Here is a 19499-nt window from a genome sequence, read left to right on the forward strand (position 1 = left end):
GCAGTTGATAACATAGCTTTTGCTATGAAAACTGGTTCAGTCCTCATATTCAGTAGACTTTAATCTTCTACCTGAGGAAATTGGGTGACATGTTGGACATCTGTCTCTCATTTGTCTCTCTTCCGCAGCTAGTAATAATTAGTGATTCGCGCCTCTGTTGGTCATCAGATGATTCCCGGGATGCTTATAAAATGCAGATTCTTGAGCTCTGCACACAAGATTCTGTACATTTGGGTTAGGATTTAGAAATCTGCATTTTGCCAAGCTCTCCAGTTGGTTCTCTTGCAGAAAGTCCACGGACAACATATTGAAAAACACTGGGTTAGAGGAGTGGCTGGATGAGAAGGGGTCATTTTCCGCTGCCGGGTTTGAAGCTCTCTCTGCTTTGCTCCTGCCCCTTGTTCCAACTACATTAGCTTTGTGGGCTGAACAATGTCAAGGGCAAGTGAAGAAATAGAGACAGTGTCAGCAGGGCCTCTGCCCCTTAAGGGCAGTGCTTTTGAAAGACACCAGTGGAAGGGAAGGGAGAATTACTTGGGATCTTGATAAAACGCAGATTCAAATTCAGTAGGTTGGGGATGTATTGTAAGATTCTGCACTTCTAACAAACCCAATCCTCTCATCCTCTTCCCCAGGATGCCTAGCAGAAAGGCAGGAAGCTCACTATTTATATAGAAAATGGAAAAATAACCAAAAAACAAGTTCTAAATTGTATGCTGCCCATTAGGTTCAGAGAAAAAGTCGACCAGTGCAATTCAACATATGAAATACAATTATAATCTTTGAACATTTTAGTGGAGTCATCTGCATGTATTTAGGGCACAAACATTTAACTACACACCTTGGAAGTGGAGAAGACATGAAGAAAAAAGCAAAAAAATTTTTAAAATAAGGTCACAGGCAACGGATGCTATCCAATCCTGAAATTATTGATACCTGTCGACTGGAAAGAATATGGGAATATTTTTAGTGTTTTCCAATCATTGACAAAAAAAGTGAAACTCGTTGTTAGTGTGTCTACAAAGAGCATGTAGAACCGAGAGCCCTAGAGAACTATAGATAAATGAAGAGTTAGAAGCATACACAAAACCAAATGTGCTGTGCTTTATGGGTCATATCAGGGATTGTCAAGGGAACTTTAAATCATAAGTGATTTTTGCCTTATGCCTGACCTCAGAACTTAACCCCAGTTATCAGTCTATCAATAAGTAAGTAAGATGCTACTCCTTATGTGTATATGTATGTATATGTATATGTCTTTAAAGTGCATGCATGCATATACATATATATTATATATATGTTATATATAATATGTACTATTATCATACTTACCTGAGAAGCCTACAGAGAGATGACTGTAATAAAAACTTCAGTACCATGCAACTTTTTTCTATTCAACTGAGAATTCTTACTCCACAGTTGTTAAAACTGCCTATGGGTGTTCTCTGCACCCACGTTATTTCTTCATTGGACAATAAACTCCTGGAGAACAAGTGTTATGTTTTCTATTTCTTTTAAGTCTTGCTCAGTACCTTGCTCAAGGTTAGGTGATCAATACACTTTTCTTAAAGGAATGAAGGAATAGATAAATGAACAAATGCAGCTTTCTGCTACGAACCCTGTAGTTAATGTTAGTATTAATATAATGTTAATATATTAACATAAATATTAATGTAGTTAATATGTTAATATCGTTTTATCCTGAATTGAGTATTGTACTACTGGTTCTTACTTATGCGTCAATAGTGCTATAGTCCTTTAATGTTAGGAAATAATATACAGAACTATCACAACTTAAACATACATTTGGAACTTAATATACATATTCCCAATGGAAAAAAATGTATTAGGGTGAACAGAATCTAAATATTAATTCCAAAACTTATAAGACCTCATAATGGAACTCAAGCATTATACATTTGCAATTAAAAATACTGGAAGCCAATACTGCTGCAATGCTGATAATCACACAGAGCAGAACATATTCAATTGTGAAAAATGAAAACATTATATACTGTGTTCCAGGCTAGTGCTAGATCCTACCTTTGCAATCTGCTTTGTCTTGTTATTTTTTATTGTGGTAAAATACACACAACAGGCAATCTTCTTTTATACCACCAAAATATAGTCCAAGACTCTTTCTAAAGTATAATATTATATTATAAAAATATTAAAGTTTTATGGGAAAAAATGGTAAAGATGTGTTTTTCATTTTTAGTAATTTCACTTGCAAGATAGAGAACCCAAAATAACAGTGAATTAAACAAGATTAAGTTTTTCTCTCTTGGTAATAGATGTTCACAGTTAGTTAATGTAAGGGATAGGATGTTCCGAGTGCCAGGGACCAATACACTTCATCTTTTTGCTATGCCATCCTTAGGAACAAGGCTTCTTCCTCATGGTCCAAGATGGCTGCTTGAGCATGAGCCATCCAGTCTGATTTCCATCCAGCAAGAAGGAGAAATGGTTGGAGAAAGATATGCACATTCACTTTAAAGACATATTTCAGAAGTGATTCCACCTTTGTTTACAGTCTATGGTCAGTATTTAGTCACGTAGTTATCCTTAGCTGCAAGGAATCCTGGGAAATGTTATCCTTATTCAAAGTGGCCATTCACTCAGCTGAGAATCTTTTTATTTTACTGTGGAAGAAGATGAATTTTGAGGAAGTCTTTGCCATTTTTTATAGTACTCCATAAATGAATATTCCATATTTGTGGTTTATTACAAACTATTTCTTTAAATGTAAATCTTGAGAGAAATTGGTCTGAAAGAATTCATGGGACAAAAATATAGCCTATGACATAAATAGTAAAAATAGAAATGATGTAATGTTCCTGCTTAGCTAATGTAGAAGAATTTCATTAGGTAATGCAGTGTTGATGAGTTAATAGCTTTGTCTCACTCTCCTGAATACCTAATATGCCTGAACTACTTGTGCATTGTGAAATCTTCAGATAGGCCTTTTTACAAGGTATTTATTTTATTTTAGGTGGTAAGAATTTGCAGTGCAGGATTTGGGTTTCTTTTTGGTAACATGTTGTACCATGGTTAAAAATGACAGTAATATATAAATTTTGCTGTACAGTGATAATCAACTAGGCATGTCTATAATGCTATAGTATTTGATAGAAATACTTCAAGATTACCAACCAGATTTGATAAAGGAAAGGAACAGTCATCCCAAGTTTTCTGTTTTCTAACTTTTATGACCATTTTATATTGGTACTGTATTTGGAACTAATGGAAAAGGAGATATATAGGGGCCAGCCTGGTGACATAGCGGTTAAGTTCACGCACTCTGCTGCGACGGCCCAGGGTTCGCAGGTTCGGATCCCGGGTGAGGACTGACACACCACTTGTCAAGCCATGCTGTGGTGGTGTGCCATGCAAAGTAGAGGAAGATGGGCACGGATGTTAGCCCAGGGCCAATCTTCCTCAGCAAAAAGAGGAGGATTGGCAACAGATGTTAGCTCAGGGCCAATCTTCCTCATAAAAAGACAAAAAAAAAGGGATATATATATATAGAGAGAGAGAGTAATGAAGGAAAGTCCAATGTTGTACGCAATAACACACACACATATATACACTGATGTAGAGTTTTATATGAATCAGTCATTTTCGTAAGGGAATAGTACAGGCATACCCACTTGCTCATTTGGGGGGCTAAACGTTTTACTTTCTGTTTGTATACAGCAGGATTTGTAACAAATTCGAACCTTTTAACACATTTGAGGCGTGTTTTAATTGAAGCATTTGCTAGAAGAAGTGTGCTCTTATTTTGAGCATCATTTCTGCAGTAGGTCTCTTTTCTTCCTGTGGAACTGGAGTCCAGGATGCATGGGAAGAGCAGATCTTGGAGTCGGAAGACACAGATTTTCATCTCGGCTTGACTGCTGGACTTCAGCAATGTACTTTACACTCTGCCAACAGCAGGCCCCTCTGTACAATGGGACAATACTCTCGGAGGCTTTTCGCAGGGACCTAAGACAGTGATCAATAAGGGATGACTTTCATTTCTCTTTCTTTCTTTTCCTCCCGTCTCCTTGCCAACCTCCCTGCTTAGTCAAGGCCAATATTTTCTTGGAGCGTTCTAATGATTTCAGTGTCAGCCCTTTGTGTTAGATAGAGTTAACACGTGTGGGTGGCTTCAAACCAATTGCAGCATTAGAATGAAAATGACAGAGACTCCGTTGTTCTTACCACGAAGGCATTGATTAAAAATTTGAGGTTAGATGTAAGCCTGCTGAGAGAATCTTAACGGGATAATGCTTTGAGGTCAATTAAAATCACTGTTTAAACTGTTCTCAAAGACTGAGATTAGACCCTATATTTTATAAAGAAAATAAAAGGAAAAAGACACTTTTTTTTCCTATTTATAAGCATCAAAATCTGTTTAGTCTTTGATCCAAGGTACATGATTTTCTGCACTCCCTACTAGAAGTTTTAAACAAGGTCAGAAAGTCCATTTGAAGGAAATTAAATGTAAAAAATTAGTTTTAGAGTTTCCAAAGGATTACCTTATGTTTGGGGTAAGCGTGTTTACTGTTTCGCCTGTTGGTTAAAATGAAAATTGACTTTCATTTCATAAATATTGTAGATTATTTTACTTAAAGTATTACCAAAAACACAACAACAACAAATGCCATCTTCCTAGGCTACTAAGAATCAGAGGAGAAGCATCCTGGGTGTGTTTCCAGATCTCTGTTAGACCGTTAAATTTTCATCCATATTTAACAAACGTCATTATTCAGTTTCATGGGGTCACTGTGTCAAAATGTCTGTATTAGAACTTTAATTTATTTTCAGAGGTTCCTTTAAGTGGGCAGGAAGCATGCCATGTTGGATTGATTTATTCTCTTGAATCCATCCACTGGTTGGTTTGCAGCTCAAAACTTATTCTGGGATGCAGACCTAAAAATTAGAATTTATCAGCACTGCAGCAGAATCCTGAGCCAGAAAAGTCTCTTTCTCTTCTGCTTTCCTTCCCCTGGCTGGTTTTCTTTTAAAAAGTGGGTTCTTCCATGATGTCTCCAGGTCGCAGTAGCGGCTGTGCCTGTGTGGTATCCCTCACCAGATGGTCCTCTTAATAAATGCCTTGCTCTCGCTCACCCTCACTGTCTTGATCCAAATGTGAAATGCCAGCAAATAAAAAAGAGCATTGTGCTCTGATGAGTTCTCTTGAGATGGAGGAAGGCTCTGAGGAGTGGAAGCTAGAAACAGCTTTGCTGTTTGCTGTGATTGTTCCCAATTACTGGCCAGTAGGTAGAATACATCGTTTAGATAATACAGAATTGAAAGATAGTGAGGAAGAGAGCACACAAATTCTCCATATTGTTCCAAATGCCTTTGCTAACATGAAAATACTCTTGGATTGTCGGAGTCCGTTTGAAATATCGTGCATGATCTTTGCGAAGGGACTGCAGACTTTGGGCTCAGGGTAGGCAATGGCTGTATGTAGATTTCCCCGCCAGACTAAAAGTGCAACAGAAATGAGCTGGTAATGAGAGCAGAGCAGCCAGTTCTTTAATTGAATTAAAAGCTGGGTGACATCAACGCAGACACCTGTCCAATTACAGACAGGCCAAGGTGTTTACCATTGCTGTACAAGCGATTCGAAGATGACAGAAATCTTTCCGCCCACAGATTAACATAATGAAGGAGAACAGATTACAGTGGATGCCGTCCAAACACCTAGGTTGGCAGCTGGGGGTGGGGTGGGGGAGGGAGGAGGAGTCTCCTCGATGATGTAAATAGAAACAGAGTCCTTTTTTCTTCTCCAAAATGTTTCTGGCTTTTAAAAGGATGCCATTTTGCTTTGTGGATCAGGCTTGGTTTCCAGACAGAGCATTTATACTTGTCTGTATTTAGTCACGGGAGTTCATCATAAAATTCCAACATCAAAGCCGACTCTTTCGCTGTTTTCTGGCTTCTCCACCTACAGAGTTCTATTAGAGGCACAAAAGCTTGCACAGCTGGTATCAGCTCCACAATGATTTTCTCTTAGGTAGTCAGGCTGCCACCAATTATTAATATTTCTCTTTGGCTCCTTTGAAACTTGAGGTTAGAGCAAAGGAAAGAAAGTGTTGGAAATAATAATCTCTCAGTCAAAAGAAACAATATCTGTTACTTTGCTGGTTCTCTGGAAGGGGTGTGGGGTTCTCTTACAGTGAGGGACACAGCTGAGTGGCACTAAGAGGATGAAAAATCTCCATTTTTTGGTCATACATCAAGTGCCCACTTTTGGTAAACCATCATAACAGCTGCTGGAAAATAGGATAAGTAACAAGTAAAAGGACATACCTTCTGCATTCAAGGAGTCCCCAAATCATTGTGAGGGACTTTTAAATTGCGTGACCCTCCAGGATGAGGCTCTTCCCTTCTGCTAGGTAGAAATCCTCAGAGCACACAATTTGGAGCCACATGCACTGGGGACCTTAAACTTCCTCCTGCGATGCACTTCTTTCCCTTAAATCAAGTCCCTGCTCCTGCTCTTACAGCTCAGGCTTTCTGCACCCACTGAGGCCCACAGGACTGCAATTCAAAGGGAACATCCTTACTTAACTTCAAACTCCCTTGGTGGGGCATGTCAGGATTTCTCAATGTGAAGCATTAATGCAAAATGCATTATCGCTTAGCAGTGAGAGTTCTGGTCCTGCTGGTGCCAATGATTTTAATCTGGATACCAAAGCTCCTGTGTTTCATGGGATATTAACACTTTTAAGACATCAATAATGCTGACTTTATGCTTATTGAATGTTTTTTCAGCTCGCCCTCTTCCATTATCGAAAGGGTCTGGCAAGTTTCCTGACATGGTTGGGACCATTTTCTGATTTCACAGAGTTTTGTGGCTGAAAGGGAATTTGAGAGGTCATCTGGCCTGCCTAGAGGTAGACACGGTCTCAAATTCAAAGGGAAAAAAAATTCCTCTGTGATGTCTCCCAAAGAAATAGACTTATATGCAAGCCAATCTTAAAAGTTCTCACTGTCAGAATATACTTCTTTATTTCAAGCACTTCAAGTGTCATAAAGGGAGACTACCCCACTTTCTCTTATTGGGTTTCCTATGGACACAAAATATATGCCACATTTTTCTGTCCAGGATTCCTTCATAAATATGTCATACCATATATTTTCCAGTATGCTTTTTAATATAATACTGAAATATGCTTTCAATGATTATCCTTTTTTTCTTCTTTGTCTTTAATTAAATATAGATCTCCTATCATCTAGCACTGGGAAGTCTGGCTCTTATAAATGCCCTTGCCCACGTGGCATATAGGCAAGCATTCTGCTTTATGTATTAGTCTACGTATTGCTGATATCATTAGGGTCCTTCTGGCTCTGTTTTCTTAGATTAGAAACTGTGTAAAGATCAGTTGTATTCTATAGCACCTTTCCCAGAGACATATAGAAGAAAAATTGATAAATGCCTTTTGATGATGATACATGATCGTAGTAGTACTACTTCCTTTTTTCTGGGAGAGTACATATTGTCTAAGTATGACTCTGACATTTAAAGTAGGGCCCTTGGTCCAATCAAGCAACGGTTTTCAGGGATGCATCCAAGAAGGGCTACCTTACTTAGTTTTAGAGAGAATATACTTATTCTCTTTCTTTGGTAAAAGCAGAACTTTATTTTATAAGCATCAACTTTAATCCATCCTGGTAAACTATCCATACTGAAAAACAAAAGAGATAAATTGTCCCAGACAATAGGATGACTGTCACTATTCTAATTTAGTGATGACCCCTTGGTAGACCAGCCCCTTCCCCATTCCAATGGGTCACTGTAACCTGACAAGAGGAGAGAAAATGCTAAATCATTACCCTACTCCTTTTATTGAAGTAGATAATGCTAACTTATATTTAGAGAAAATGATTCTGATGGTTTGACAAACTTTGTGAGACACAACATTATGAGCAAGATTCCCACTGGAAATAGAAAAGAAATATGCCACCTCAGCCTCGGAAAGCACAGCACATTTTTTGAAAGTGTGATTTACAAACCATCCAAAACTTTCCACCTGGGATTCAAAGTTGGCAAGAACCAAACATCAGCTCTCTTCTTTTTTTCTCTTTTCCATTTCGCAGCTCTCATTTCGCAGCGTTGATTATTGTTTCACCTGCCTTGAAAGGGGAAATGTGAGCACTTTGATAAATGGCCTGAAAGATGATCTAGTTTATCTCCAGTATCTTTCTTTAAGAATCTCAGGGGGTCGGGCCCGTGGCTTAGTGGTTAAGCGTGCGCGCTCCTCTACTGGCGGCCCGGGTTCGGACCCCGGGCGCGCACCGATGCACCGCTTCTCCGGCCACGCTGAGGACGCGTCCCACATACAGCAGCTAGAAGGATGTGCAACTGTGACATACAACTATCTACTGGGGCTTTGGGGGAAAAAAAGGAGGAGGATTGGCAATAGATGTTAGCTCAGAGCCGGTCTTCCTCAGCAAAAAGAGGAGGATTAGCATGGGTGTTAGCTCAGGGCTGATCTTCCTCACAAAAAAAAAAAAAAAAAAAGAAGAATCTCAGGATTTTTCTATGAAACACGATTTGGTAAACTTCTCTACCAAAGCACAAAGCTGAAGAAGGCAAGTTTGATGATGGGAGTATTGTCTGTATTTTATAATATCCTTAAGGTTTAGGAGAAAAAATTAGCAAAAGAATTTCATGATATACATATACGCCCAAAATAACTCCTTTAGTGAAGGCAAGAAAGATAAAATAAAACACCGAAGGCCATTTAGTGACTGTGAACTCAGTATCTTGTTTGACATGATCCTTCTTCAAGTCTACATTAATACCTTTCTTGCTAAGTTGATATAACAGTCACAATTCCACCATTGCACTTCAGCTATGATTTGGAAAGAAATAATGTCTCAGGATAAGGTATTTTGTAAGGCCAATCTTCAAAATTGCAAAATAATGAAACTGCTTTTATAATGTTTCTCAATAAGAATATGACCTGGATGTATGACACATCTTCATATGAAAGATTTCAGAGTACTGACCTGTGTACAACCACTGTGTCTTTTTGGACACAATATTCCCGCACCCCAACTAAGTCATGCCCATCTATGGGAGGCAATGCTTTTCACATATGCCACAAAGGTTAAGTGATGAGCAAAGGAAGCCAATCTCATATCCCAACACGTTTTCTTGCTCACTGTAGGATTAAACGTTTCATTCTCTGGGGGCTGATTTATTTCTTGTTAGTATGGCATTATACTAATTCAGACATGCACCTTGTCTTATCTAGACTATTGCAATAGATTCAAACTTGGCAATAGGAAAATTGTGACAAATGCCAAAGATTTTTCAAAGGATGAAATGGCTAGAACATATCTTACAAGGATACCTTAGTTTTGAGCCTGGAATTTTGGGATCATGACGGATGCATTAAAAAATGGGAAAATGAAGCTTATGAAATAGTTTAGGCTGTCGGGTCTGCATTGGGGCATGTTGAGAGTGAAATGCTAGTGGGACATGCAGGTGGGATATGTGACCTGCAGGTAGATATGCAGACCCAGAGCTTGGAGGAGAGATGTGAAATCTGTAGATATAAAGGAGGGATGAGGCTTGATGAGCTAACAAAGGCAAGCGTTCTGAAGAAGAAAGAAGCCTGAAGACTCAACCTTGTAAAACAAATGCTATTTCAAGGACTGTGAAAGGAAGATGAGTCAGTCAGGTCAAGGAAAGAAAGGAGCTCTCAGTACTTTAGAACAACTCAAGAAAATTCAGTGGCACAGAAGGAAGCTGAGGGAGGCCAAGTCCAGTAAGTAGAGGAGAAAAAGAATTGAGGAGAGATTACTTGATCTGGAATTTAAGAGATCACTAGTGATCTTTAAAAGATAAAAATCAGTATTTAGTAGTGTAGTGCAGGCAGAAACTGGGTTGTAATAGGAACACAGCTTGGACTGACACAACTCTGTGCTGGAATTCTCTACTTATATAGCTCTGTGATGAGCACTTTATATTCCTAAACTCATTTAATCTTGATAGTAACACTTAGAGGTAAATACTGTATTATCCCCATCTCATATCCCCATGATACTATATTATCCCTGTGATGCCTCTCTTTCAAGATGAGTACCACTATTATCTGTTTATAGATAAGGAAACTAAGGCACAGAGGTCTGAACAACTTGCCCAGGCCCATACAACAAATCAGTAGCAGAACTGGCATTTGGACCCAGGAAACGTGGCCTGAGCATCTGTGTTCTCGACACTACACCACCACATGATGAGGGTGCATATGTGATGATGTAAGTTTTCTTTTAAGATGTTTAGTGGAAGGAGAAATAACTCCTGAAAAGAAAGTGAGCTCAGAATGCAGGTCGTGGTCCGGGAGATTCAAGAGGAAATGACAATTCCAGTGGCAGGAAAGAGGGAAAGCAGAAGGTTATGACATGAGGGGGCTTTGAAATGAGAGAGAGCTGAATTTGGCATGAGATGGTCACACGTGTATGCAGATTAGTTCATTGGCTTGCTGTCTTCTTTGGCCATGAGCTAAGACGATGGTGCCAAGAGCAGCAGAGAGGCTCCGGTAGTCCAGGGGGTGCTGGGGGACCTGCTAGAGTGAAGACTTGTAGGCAGCACAAGGGACCAAGGGCAAATAGGAGATGCCAAAGCAAACAACGGCTGTGGTCTCTGCTGCGTACTCACTCATTGCTCTTTTAATTTTTTAAAATTTTCTACTGGGGAGGGAGTACAAGGAAACATGCATATTAAAATTTGCATTTGAATGATGCAAGCTGTCACCAATATTGGCACTTTAAAACAATAATACATTCTCTAGGCTGTTGAAGATTTACTCAATAAAGAGATACCATGAGTGGGACCATCTTTTTATAAGAACGATGATAGTCTATGTGGTTGGGAATAAGACAGCTCCGAAAAACTTATGCAATGAAAAACAATGGTGAGCAAATACACAAATTGTATTTTCGATACTTCTTTAATTCACAGGATTAACTAAAGAGCTTCTGCCTTGATTATGAACACCAGTAAACAAAATGTGTTTTCATTTCTACAGGTACTTTTAATTGTTGAACAAATCTTATAGATCCACCACCAAGTCAAGTTAATTCAACACTTCTCTGTGCAAGACTTCTATTTAAGACAGGTGTCTTAAGTAAATAAACTAATAATTTTGCAAGTAGGAGTACAAAAGCATAATTATCTAATTTGCTAACTGTTCAGCTATGTTGATTTGCATATTTGTTAGCTGCAACATGAACAAGTAGTTTGTATGTGTGTATCCTACCGTTAAAATAATGAAGCCATTCTTGAGAGTACCATTTCCAGAAGTGTGTTAATAGATGTTGCATAAAAAGGACTCTCCAGTTAAATAAGGTTGAAAAATGTGAGGTTAAAGAAAATTCAATAGTTTTGTTTCTGCAGGAGGTCTAGGATCCTGGAATGGGATGATATGCATCTCTACTCTCGGATAGACTGTGCTCTGCTTTACAAACTATATGTGGAACTCCCCTATTTTTACAGGGGAAACATCTCAGAGCACTAGTGTTCTGAGGAACGCATTTGGGAAAATGCTGTTTAGAGCTGTCTTAATAATAAGTTGGTCACACAATTTTTTCTCACTGGTCACTCCATTCTGCAATCAGCACACAGGCCGGAAAATGAATTAAAGAGGCAAATGTTTTTGTTTTATATCTCTTACTGTCTGTGTCTCTACCTCTCTCTCTCTTATACACACACGCACACATACACACCCCACAATACTTTTTATAGCTGCTTACGGTAAACATGCAGACCTCTTTTTTTCCCTTTTATTATAGGCATATTGACAGGCTTACTACCCTTCAAAAACTATGCAGTAACCCTGACTGCTTGCACTTTGGCTGGCTGTACTGAGAGCTCGCAGGCATTGAACATCTCTACTCCACAAGAAGGTAAAGTAATTTCAAAGGTCTTGACTTCCACATTTCAGTCATGAATAATAAAATAGGAGAAGAGCTAAATGCTGCAAGGCCATTTGCTGGAAAACCCCAACCTAATTTGATGACAAAGTGCATTGCCAGGCCATAATTGCTCCATTTTTTGGGGGGGTGCGAAAATGAATCAAACCCCATACCCTTTAATGACATGCATCTTTAATAGCTGTAATGCAGATTAATGGGCTTTTTAATTGCTGTTACATTGTTCATGCAAGAGCCTTGTCATTAATATGAAGCATCTGAAAGATTAATGAAAGCTTCCTCATTTTACTATGGCTCAGAAGTAAATCTAGAGACAGTCTGACTAAAAAGAATTGATTGTATGGCACAGTATGAAATTGAGAATCAAACGGTTGATTTCCATGGTCTCTTTTAACTGCTAAACACCAGCACAGGCAGCAATTATTTCAGTTTGATGGAACCTCCAAATGCCAATCGAGGCATTATTAATCACTGCTCGGTTCCTTCCGACTTAAGTCTCACTTTTGTTGCACTTGAAACTTACAAACTGTTGGCATAAATTAATGTTTCAGAAAGCCTATGTAAAGAAGGCAGTGAGAAAGAGAAAATATTTTAGCACTCCAAAGCGTAAGGTTTGCTCAAGCATCAGAACGCATCACTTCCAGAAATAACAGCTCTCAAAACATTTGAAGCATTGTTACTTCCTATATCTCTCTCCCAGATGAGAGGAATTACACGTTTCTTTTACTGTCTAGTTGTAAAGTTATTTAGGAGATTTAAGAGCTTGATCTTTAGGGAAAAAGAGTCAGCTAGTCTTTCTCTTTCTCAGGATCCATCCTCCTCCCCCTTCCTCACTCCCTCTTCTCCCTCCCCCACCCCTTCTCCTTCTTTGAAACCCTGTAGCAAGTACCACTTGCACAGAAGATATATAAGAGAAAGACAATGGCCCGTATGCTGCAACTGTGACAGGATAAAGGAGTTTGTAAAATCCTTCTTGTGACTCTTTATTCTTTCCGCTTTGCACTTGACCTAATCAGACTCCCTCACCTGGACCACACTATCAGTGACCCATCTTCAGCGTTTTCTCAATGTTCTCTCCACCCAGTCTACAGAGACTAGCACTCTTTCCTAATGTGTCATTGCTTCTGCTGGGGCACATGATCATCGTCCCCATTTACAAATACTTCCACCAGCTTCAATATGGGACAGATCATCCTATATCTCTCATTATATTCTCTACATCACTACATCCTCTGTCCAGGTTTTGCCTGGTACCCTTCAAATCTACTTCACAGCTATATGCCAGAGGGATTCCTACTCGTCCAATTCACTATTTCCTTTCCATTGTTTATGGAATTCCCAGTGTCTAGTTTTTCCTAAAATTTATTGCTCATTTACTGAATGATAGGTATGTTTAGGGTCATTTGTTAAGAGCTTTTCATTCCTATGACTCCAATTCGTTGACCATTACAGAAAATGAACAGACCTCTTCTTCAAAAAAACTTACACACAATGTAGTTTTCATACATAATTAATTACATTGATTCTGTACTTTCTGGCTATTTCTATTACGGAGAGGTTTTTTTTTATAGCTATTATGAACTACTCTCACCGGCGTTGCCAATCTTAGATCAAAAGCTCGTCGAGGGTAGGGTTGCTATCTGTTTAATTGGCTTTAACAGGTACCAAGTAGAGACTATGGATTAACAATACCTTTGATGAAGTAACACAGGCATCAGTCAAGTGAACTGGTGTAAGTACTCCCCATCTATCACTGATGCAAATTCTCATAAATTCAGGACAGTTATTTAGTACTGTTCCTAAAGCAATTACTGACAAGCTGCCCACGAATCAGGAACATTTCCACGCTTGGAATTTCAGGTTTATTCCATGATTTATTGGTTTGAGTCTGAAAAGTTTGAATTAGAAAAGGAAACTAAAATTAGACTCTATAAATCTTTTTTTTTTTCCCCACAGCCCCACAAGACGTTCAGCCACCCAGAGCCAAATCTCTTCCCAATTCTTTGTTACTCTCTTGGAATCCACCCAAAAAAGCCAATGGGATTATAACTCAGTACTCTTTATATATGGATGGGATGCTAATCTATTCAGGCAATGAAGAGAACTACACAGTCACAGGTAAGACTTTTATAGGTATCAGAAAATAATTATACTATCTATAATACAATATTTCCAATAGTTTTAAATACATATATAATTACCAACTAGAATATATATATATATATATATTTTTTTTTCACATAACTATAGTTAGCTGAGAATTTGGTTTTAAAAATCAAGTTACTTATTTTTGTCTCCCGCTAAACCACTAAAATTCTATGATCTGTAGGGTTACATTATGCTTATGGTAAAGCCAAAGCTGAAAAAATGGAAAAGGGCTCATGTTGCCTCCCCTTCCCCATCACCCAAGGCTGCCTTACCGCGTCTTCTCTGCTGTAGATCCCCCCACTCCTTGCCCATCCTTCCACTAGGATACCTTTGCTCAGGTGCAGGGGGGCCTTGGAAATGGATCATCACAAAACGCTCAGCATATGATTCCTCTGCCTCCAACTGATCACAAGATTGAAGCTGGGATGCAGTGTGGTCCCAGTCCCTCATAGTGCCTGGTTGAGTCAATGATGTCATTTCAAACAAATTCCATTGTCACATGAGTTAACGACTTTAAAATCCTCATGAATGTGGATTCTTAAGTCATATTAAGGCTCAGAAGTATGACTCAGTCGGGTCTGAATTTTAGACTGTTTGAGAAGAAACATAGTATATATACACCCAGATCCTATTGTAAAGTCTGATGACACTTAAGTCAAATGGATTGTTGAAAACCTTGTGAAACACAAGAGGCCTACAGTGAATATGTTGTCTGGAATCTGAATTTTGTTTGTATTTGTATAGTAATCATAGTGGTTGTATATTTTATAGTATTTTATACACTATATATGACTATCAGGTGAGACATCGTTAATGAAATATTGATTGATTAAAAAACTGAGGCCTAGAGATATTAAATTCTGCAAGAAAGGTCACAACAAGTTAGAGTCAGAGGCAGGATTAACTATTTATGTCTTTATTCCTTCACATTAATGCCATGTGCTAAGGTTGTAACAGGGAATCAGCCAGACATTGTCCCTCCTCTGTTGGTGCTTGTGACTTCACAGGGACACATACAGATGCAGGTGTGAGGCGTTTTTGGACAGGGCTATGGCATTTATCCAACTGTGTTCTCAGGGTTTACATTTTTTGTGTCCTCTCTAGTCTGAAAGCCTTCGAAAGACCAGAACAATTACTTTTATATTTTGCTCATCATGCTTGGATAGAATTCTGTAATTCGCATTCTATGAGGTAGATATGATCATTACCCCCTTTTACAAATGAGGAAATTGAGGCGTAGAAAGGGTAAGTAACTTCCTGAAGGTCACACAGCCTGTGAGCGGTAGACACTGATAGCAAGCCCAACATTTTGGCTATGATGAAGAAGGCGTGGTTTAAAACAAGTTCCTTAACTTCTGAGACTTAGTTTCTGAATCTGTAAAATGAGAATAACTGCAATTTTCAAGATTTTGAAGAGAACTAGAACTATGTATAAAACATCTAGCATGTTTTTAGCACTTAATAAATAGAATAATATTTCCTGTAGAATGCAGACTTCGTACTATAAACTAAAATAATAGATTAATCTTTCCCTAATAATATCTGAATGCATTATTTTAACTAAAAATAATAGGCCACAGAAATTATTTCAGAAGAAATGAAAACACATCACAGAATGAACTTTACACGTGTTAATAATGAATACACAAAGCACTTCTGTAAGACCAAAATGTCTCATCATGCATAATGGGAAAGCACACCTTGTAGGCCCAGTATAGACGTTTACTCTGAGACACCTTCTCTGACTCCCCAAGTATGAGTTGGGTGTGCCCCCTGCATGCTCATTGAATACCTTTATCTCCTCCAATTTTTTGTTCCTGTTGTCTTGAATAAAGCTGCTTTTTGCTTGCCGGTTTGCCCTACTAAACTGTTAAGTGTCATAAGGACATGACCATATATGTCCTGTTTTCTAAAACATTAGAGCAATCATGTACAATTTTGAACCCCATCATAACGTTTTTGGACCTATCACGGAGCAGGTGGAGAATAAACAGTGTTGAGTAAATGAATGAATGCAGTCAGGTGATGCTGGGAACAAAGACAGCAAAGGGGAACCAGTGGAGGGTAGCAGAAGGGAAAGAAAGAAGTAACAATAGAGAAAAGAGAAAAAAAAAAGAGCAACCAGAAAAAAAAGAAACTAAAATCCCTTCCACATGGAGGAAAAATGCTGACCCGCTCCATAGGGAAGTGGTGTGGCCGATGGCGGGTCTCAAACCGTGGGCCTAGAATATTTACAAAATGTGCAGAATGCCATATGAGATGACACTGAGCAAAGCCAGAAGAAGAGCAGTGTGAGGAGGAGAGGAGGACAGAATTCACACCGATTTCTTACACCACCTGCAGATTGATACTAATTCTGTATTTTGTTTGAATTGTTAACAGACCCATGTGACTATAGTATCTGCAGTGAAAGATCCTGGAAAATGTTACTGCCTTGGAAGAGTACAACAGACACCCCAAATATAATATAAAGTAAAGGAAGTGGGATATTTTTATCATGCCCACAACCATGTTCTGTAGCTACAGTGGTAGATTCATCAATGGTTTCTGTTCCTTATGTAGATTTTTAAAGATTGTATCTCTGATATCACTCATAGCATTTTTTTTTCTTATAGCCTTCCTGGCTTCTCACAAGCAACTGTATTTCTTGTTGCTCTCATCCCCAATGGCTGAAGACACGAAGCACATTGGGACTGCAATATTGGTCACTAAGGAGAGGAACTAAACCAAGAACGTTATGATGGGGTTCAAGGTTGTACATGATTGTTCCAACGTTTTAGCTTGTAAAACTGAGGCCTAGGTGAGTGAAGAAATTGTAGTCAGTAATTGGAGGAACCGATTCAAATCTGGGTCTGCCTGGCCTCAAAGTCCATGCTTTTAATCTCTACACATTCTACTTATTGAACATTCTACTCTACGCATCTACTTATTATTTTATTTTTCCTAACAAAAACTCTGAAAGGGAGACAGGAGCTTGATTACAAACCCCAGAGCATCTGTATTAATCTTCTAGGGCTGCCATAACAAAATGCCACAGACTGAGTTGCTTAGACAACAGAAATTTATTTCTCATAGTTCTGGAGGCTAGAAGTCCAAGATCAAGGTGTTGGCAGGTTCAGTTTCTCTTGAGGCCTTTCTCCTTGGCTTGCCGACAGCTGCCTTCTCGCTGTGTCCACACATGGTCTTTCTTTTGTGTGTGCAGCCCTGGTGTCTCTTCCTCTTATAAGTACACCAGTCCTACTAGATTAGGGCTCTACCCTTATGACTTCGTTTAACCTTAATCACCTCTTTAAAAGCCTTATCTCCAAATATAGTCATGTTGGGGGTTAAGGCTTCAACATATAAATTTGGGCGAACACAGTTCAACCCACAGCAGCACCCTAAAGTGAAAGCTTTTTCTTCTATTAGAGTAGGCTGAATGCCTACTTTTCCAGAGATTCTCAAATTGCGTGAGAATTGAATACAATGGCTTTTAAGATCCCTTTCAATTCTCAGATTTTATACTTTTAAGATGCACTAAATTCAGACCATTTATGTCTTCCAAGTTGACCTGTCCACTAGGAATCACAGAGAAGACAGAACAAAAAGGGAATCTGTCTGTCTGAAGTCAGCGGGGAGGAAGCTGATGGAGGAAACAGCTCTCACCATTGAGAAAGACCCTAGTCTCTACAGACACATTAAATCCATGCCAGGTTTCATCATCACACGTATCTATGGTGCTGTGATGCTCACTGCTTGTATTTGTGTGAGGATATTTGTGACCTGAAATCTTTTCCATGCTGAATGGTTTGCAGGTGAAACTTCTATTCATGAGGGCTTGTGCTGTCAGTAATAGGGAGTTTCGGGCCACTAACATGGATCTCCACAGCGCTGAAATGTCAATTCTCAGGAAGACTGAGAAATGGAGGATGCATTCTACTAAGTTAGAGAAATAATTGATAATATTTTTTAATTATAGAAGTAATATATGCTTATTGACAATGATTTAAAACATACAGATATCTGATTCCTGATCATCCCACCATACAGATAGAAATTCTTAATATTTGATGTATAGTCCCTTCTAGTATTTTACTCATTTTAGCAAAATTGAGCTATAATGTATAATTTTGGTTTTTAATAAAGTATAATTTTGAATCCTTACATATTCCCTTATTATGACTGTATCCTACATCATTAAGTATTTTTCTAAAATATTTTGAAATATTTTAATAACATCCTATTCCGTCACATGAATGTACGTTAATGCATTTAACCACTTGAACAATTCAAAAGTTTCTAATTTTTGTCTATTTTAAATATGTTGTTATAAATATTATTGTACATAAATCTTTGCTAGATTCCTAAAATGGGAACAGCTAACTCAAAGGCAGTGAACTTTTACAGAATATTTGATATACATTTTTTCATTATTTCCCAGAAAAGTTCATCAGCAGTGACTGTTGTATTCTTAAATCTTTGATAATTTTAGAAGTGAAAAATATTACCTTATTTTTATTTGCATGTTTAACTACTAATTATACTGAATAGTTTTCTGTATGATTATCAGCCGTTTATATTTTACTTTGATTCATCTGATCACAGTCTTGATGAGCAAAAATTTAATAGGGGTGAGGAATAATTTGAAAACTTCTATAAGAGCTATGTTTTATGCCTTGTTTTTCCAGGTTAGAATCATCTTTACTATTTAAAATTCTTCGCCTTCTACACTATCAAAAACTTTCTTAATAATTTGGTTTCATGTCCTCCCCTAAATATTCAAAGTGTCAACATTTTTTTTTCTCACTCCGACGCCATTTATGTGGAGCTTCTCTTTATGTTTCCACATAGAATCAACATCTTTCCATTATGCGTAGCATATGGATCTTGCTGCCATGGTGGATATAGGTAAAGGTAAATGCATTGCAATTCAGAAGCCACTTAGCATCTCGGTGGTTTGAATTTTTTCCCCTGTTTCTCTTAAATATGAAGTATTAAAAGGCATTGCTGCACCTTGAGTTAGTACAAAATATATTTTAAAATGCATACAGTTCAAATTTTTTGCCTTGCGTAGGCCATAAGCTAGTAGTATGGAGGGTCAGTTGTGACACTGAAAAATGAATCCAGTTAGAGAACCTCCCAAAGGCTGTTGATGTGTGCTATAATAAATAGCACACACTTTAAGTCAAACTTTTTCATTCTGTATTCAAAGGTAATGGATTTTTGGTAACCATAGTAACCTCGGTGTATTTCTGGATAAATACATGAGGTATATACATTCTAGTTTTATTTTTGAATATAAACTACCACATTATGTATTACTAATAATATGAAAAATAGGATGTAGGTTAGTATAATGACAGCTTAAACTAGTATGCATTTTTCTTCTGCAAAAAATAAATATTTATCAAAAGTATAGGTTCAATTAATTTTTT

General features: G+C 38.1%; 1 protein-coding gene across 1 annotated transcript in view; it reads left to right on the forward strand.

The window, feature by feature from the left end:
• Window positions 1–19499, forward strand: part of USH2A (usherin) — a 747185-nt gene that overhangs the window by 342173 nt on the left and 385513 nt on the right. Inside the window, exons 30-31 of the mRNA XM_058533703.1 lie at window positions 11797–11910; window positions 13894–14055. Coding sequence (XP_058389686.1) covers window positions 11797–11910; window positions 13894–14055 — 276 coding nt within the window. The remainder of the gene's footprint in view (window positions 1–11796; window positions 11911–13893; window positions 14056–19499) is intronic.

Source organism: Diceros bicornis, chromosome 38 (genome assembly GCF_020826845.1).
Source record: "Diceros bicornis minor isolate mBicDic1 chromosome 38, mDicBic1.mat.cur, whole genome shotgun sequence".
NCBI classification, from domain to species: domain Eukaryota; kingdom Metazoa; phylum Chordata; class Mammalia; order Perissodactyla; family Rhinocerotidae; genus Diceros; species Diceros bicornis.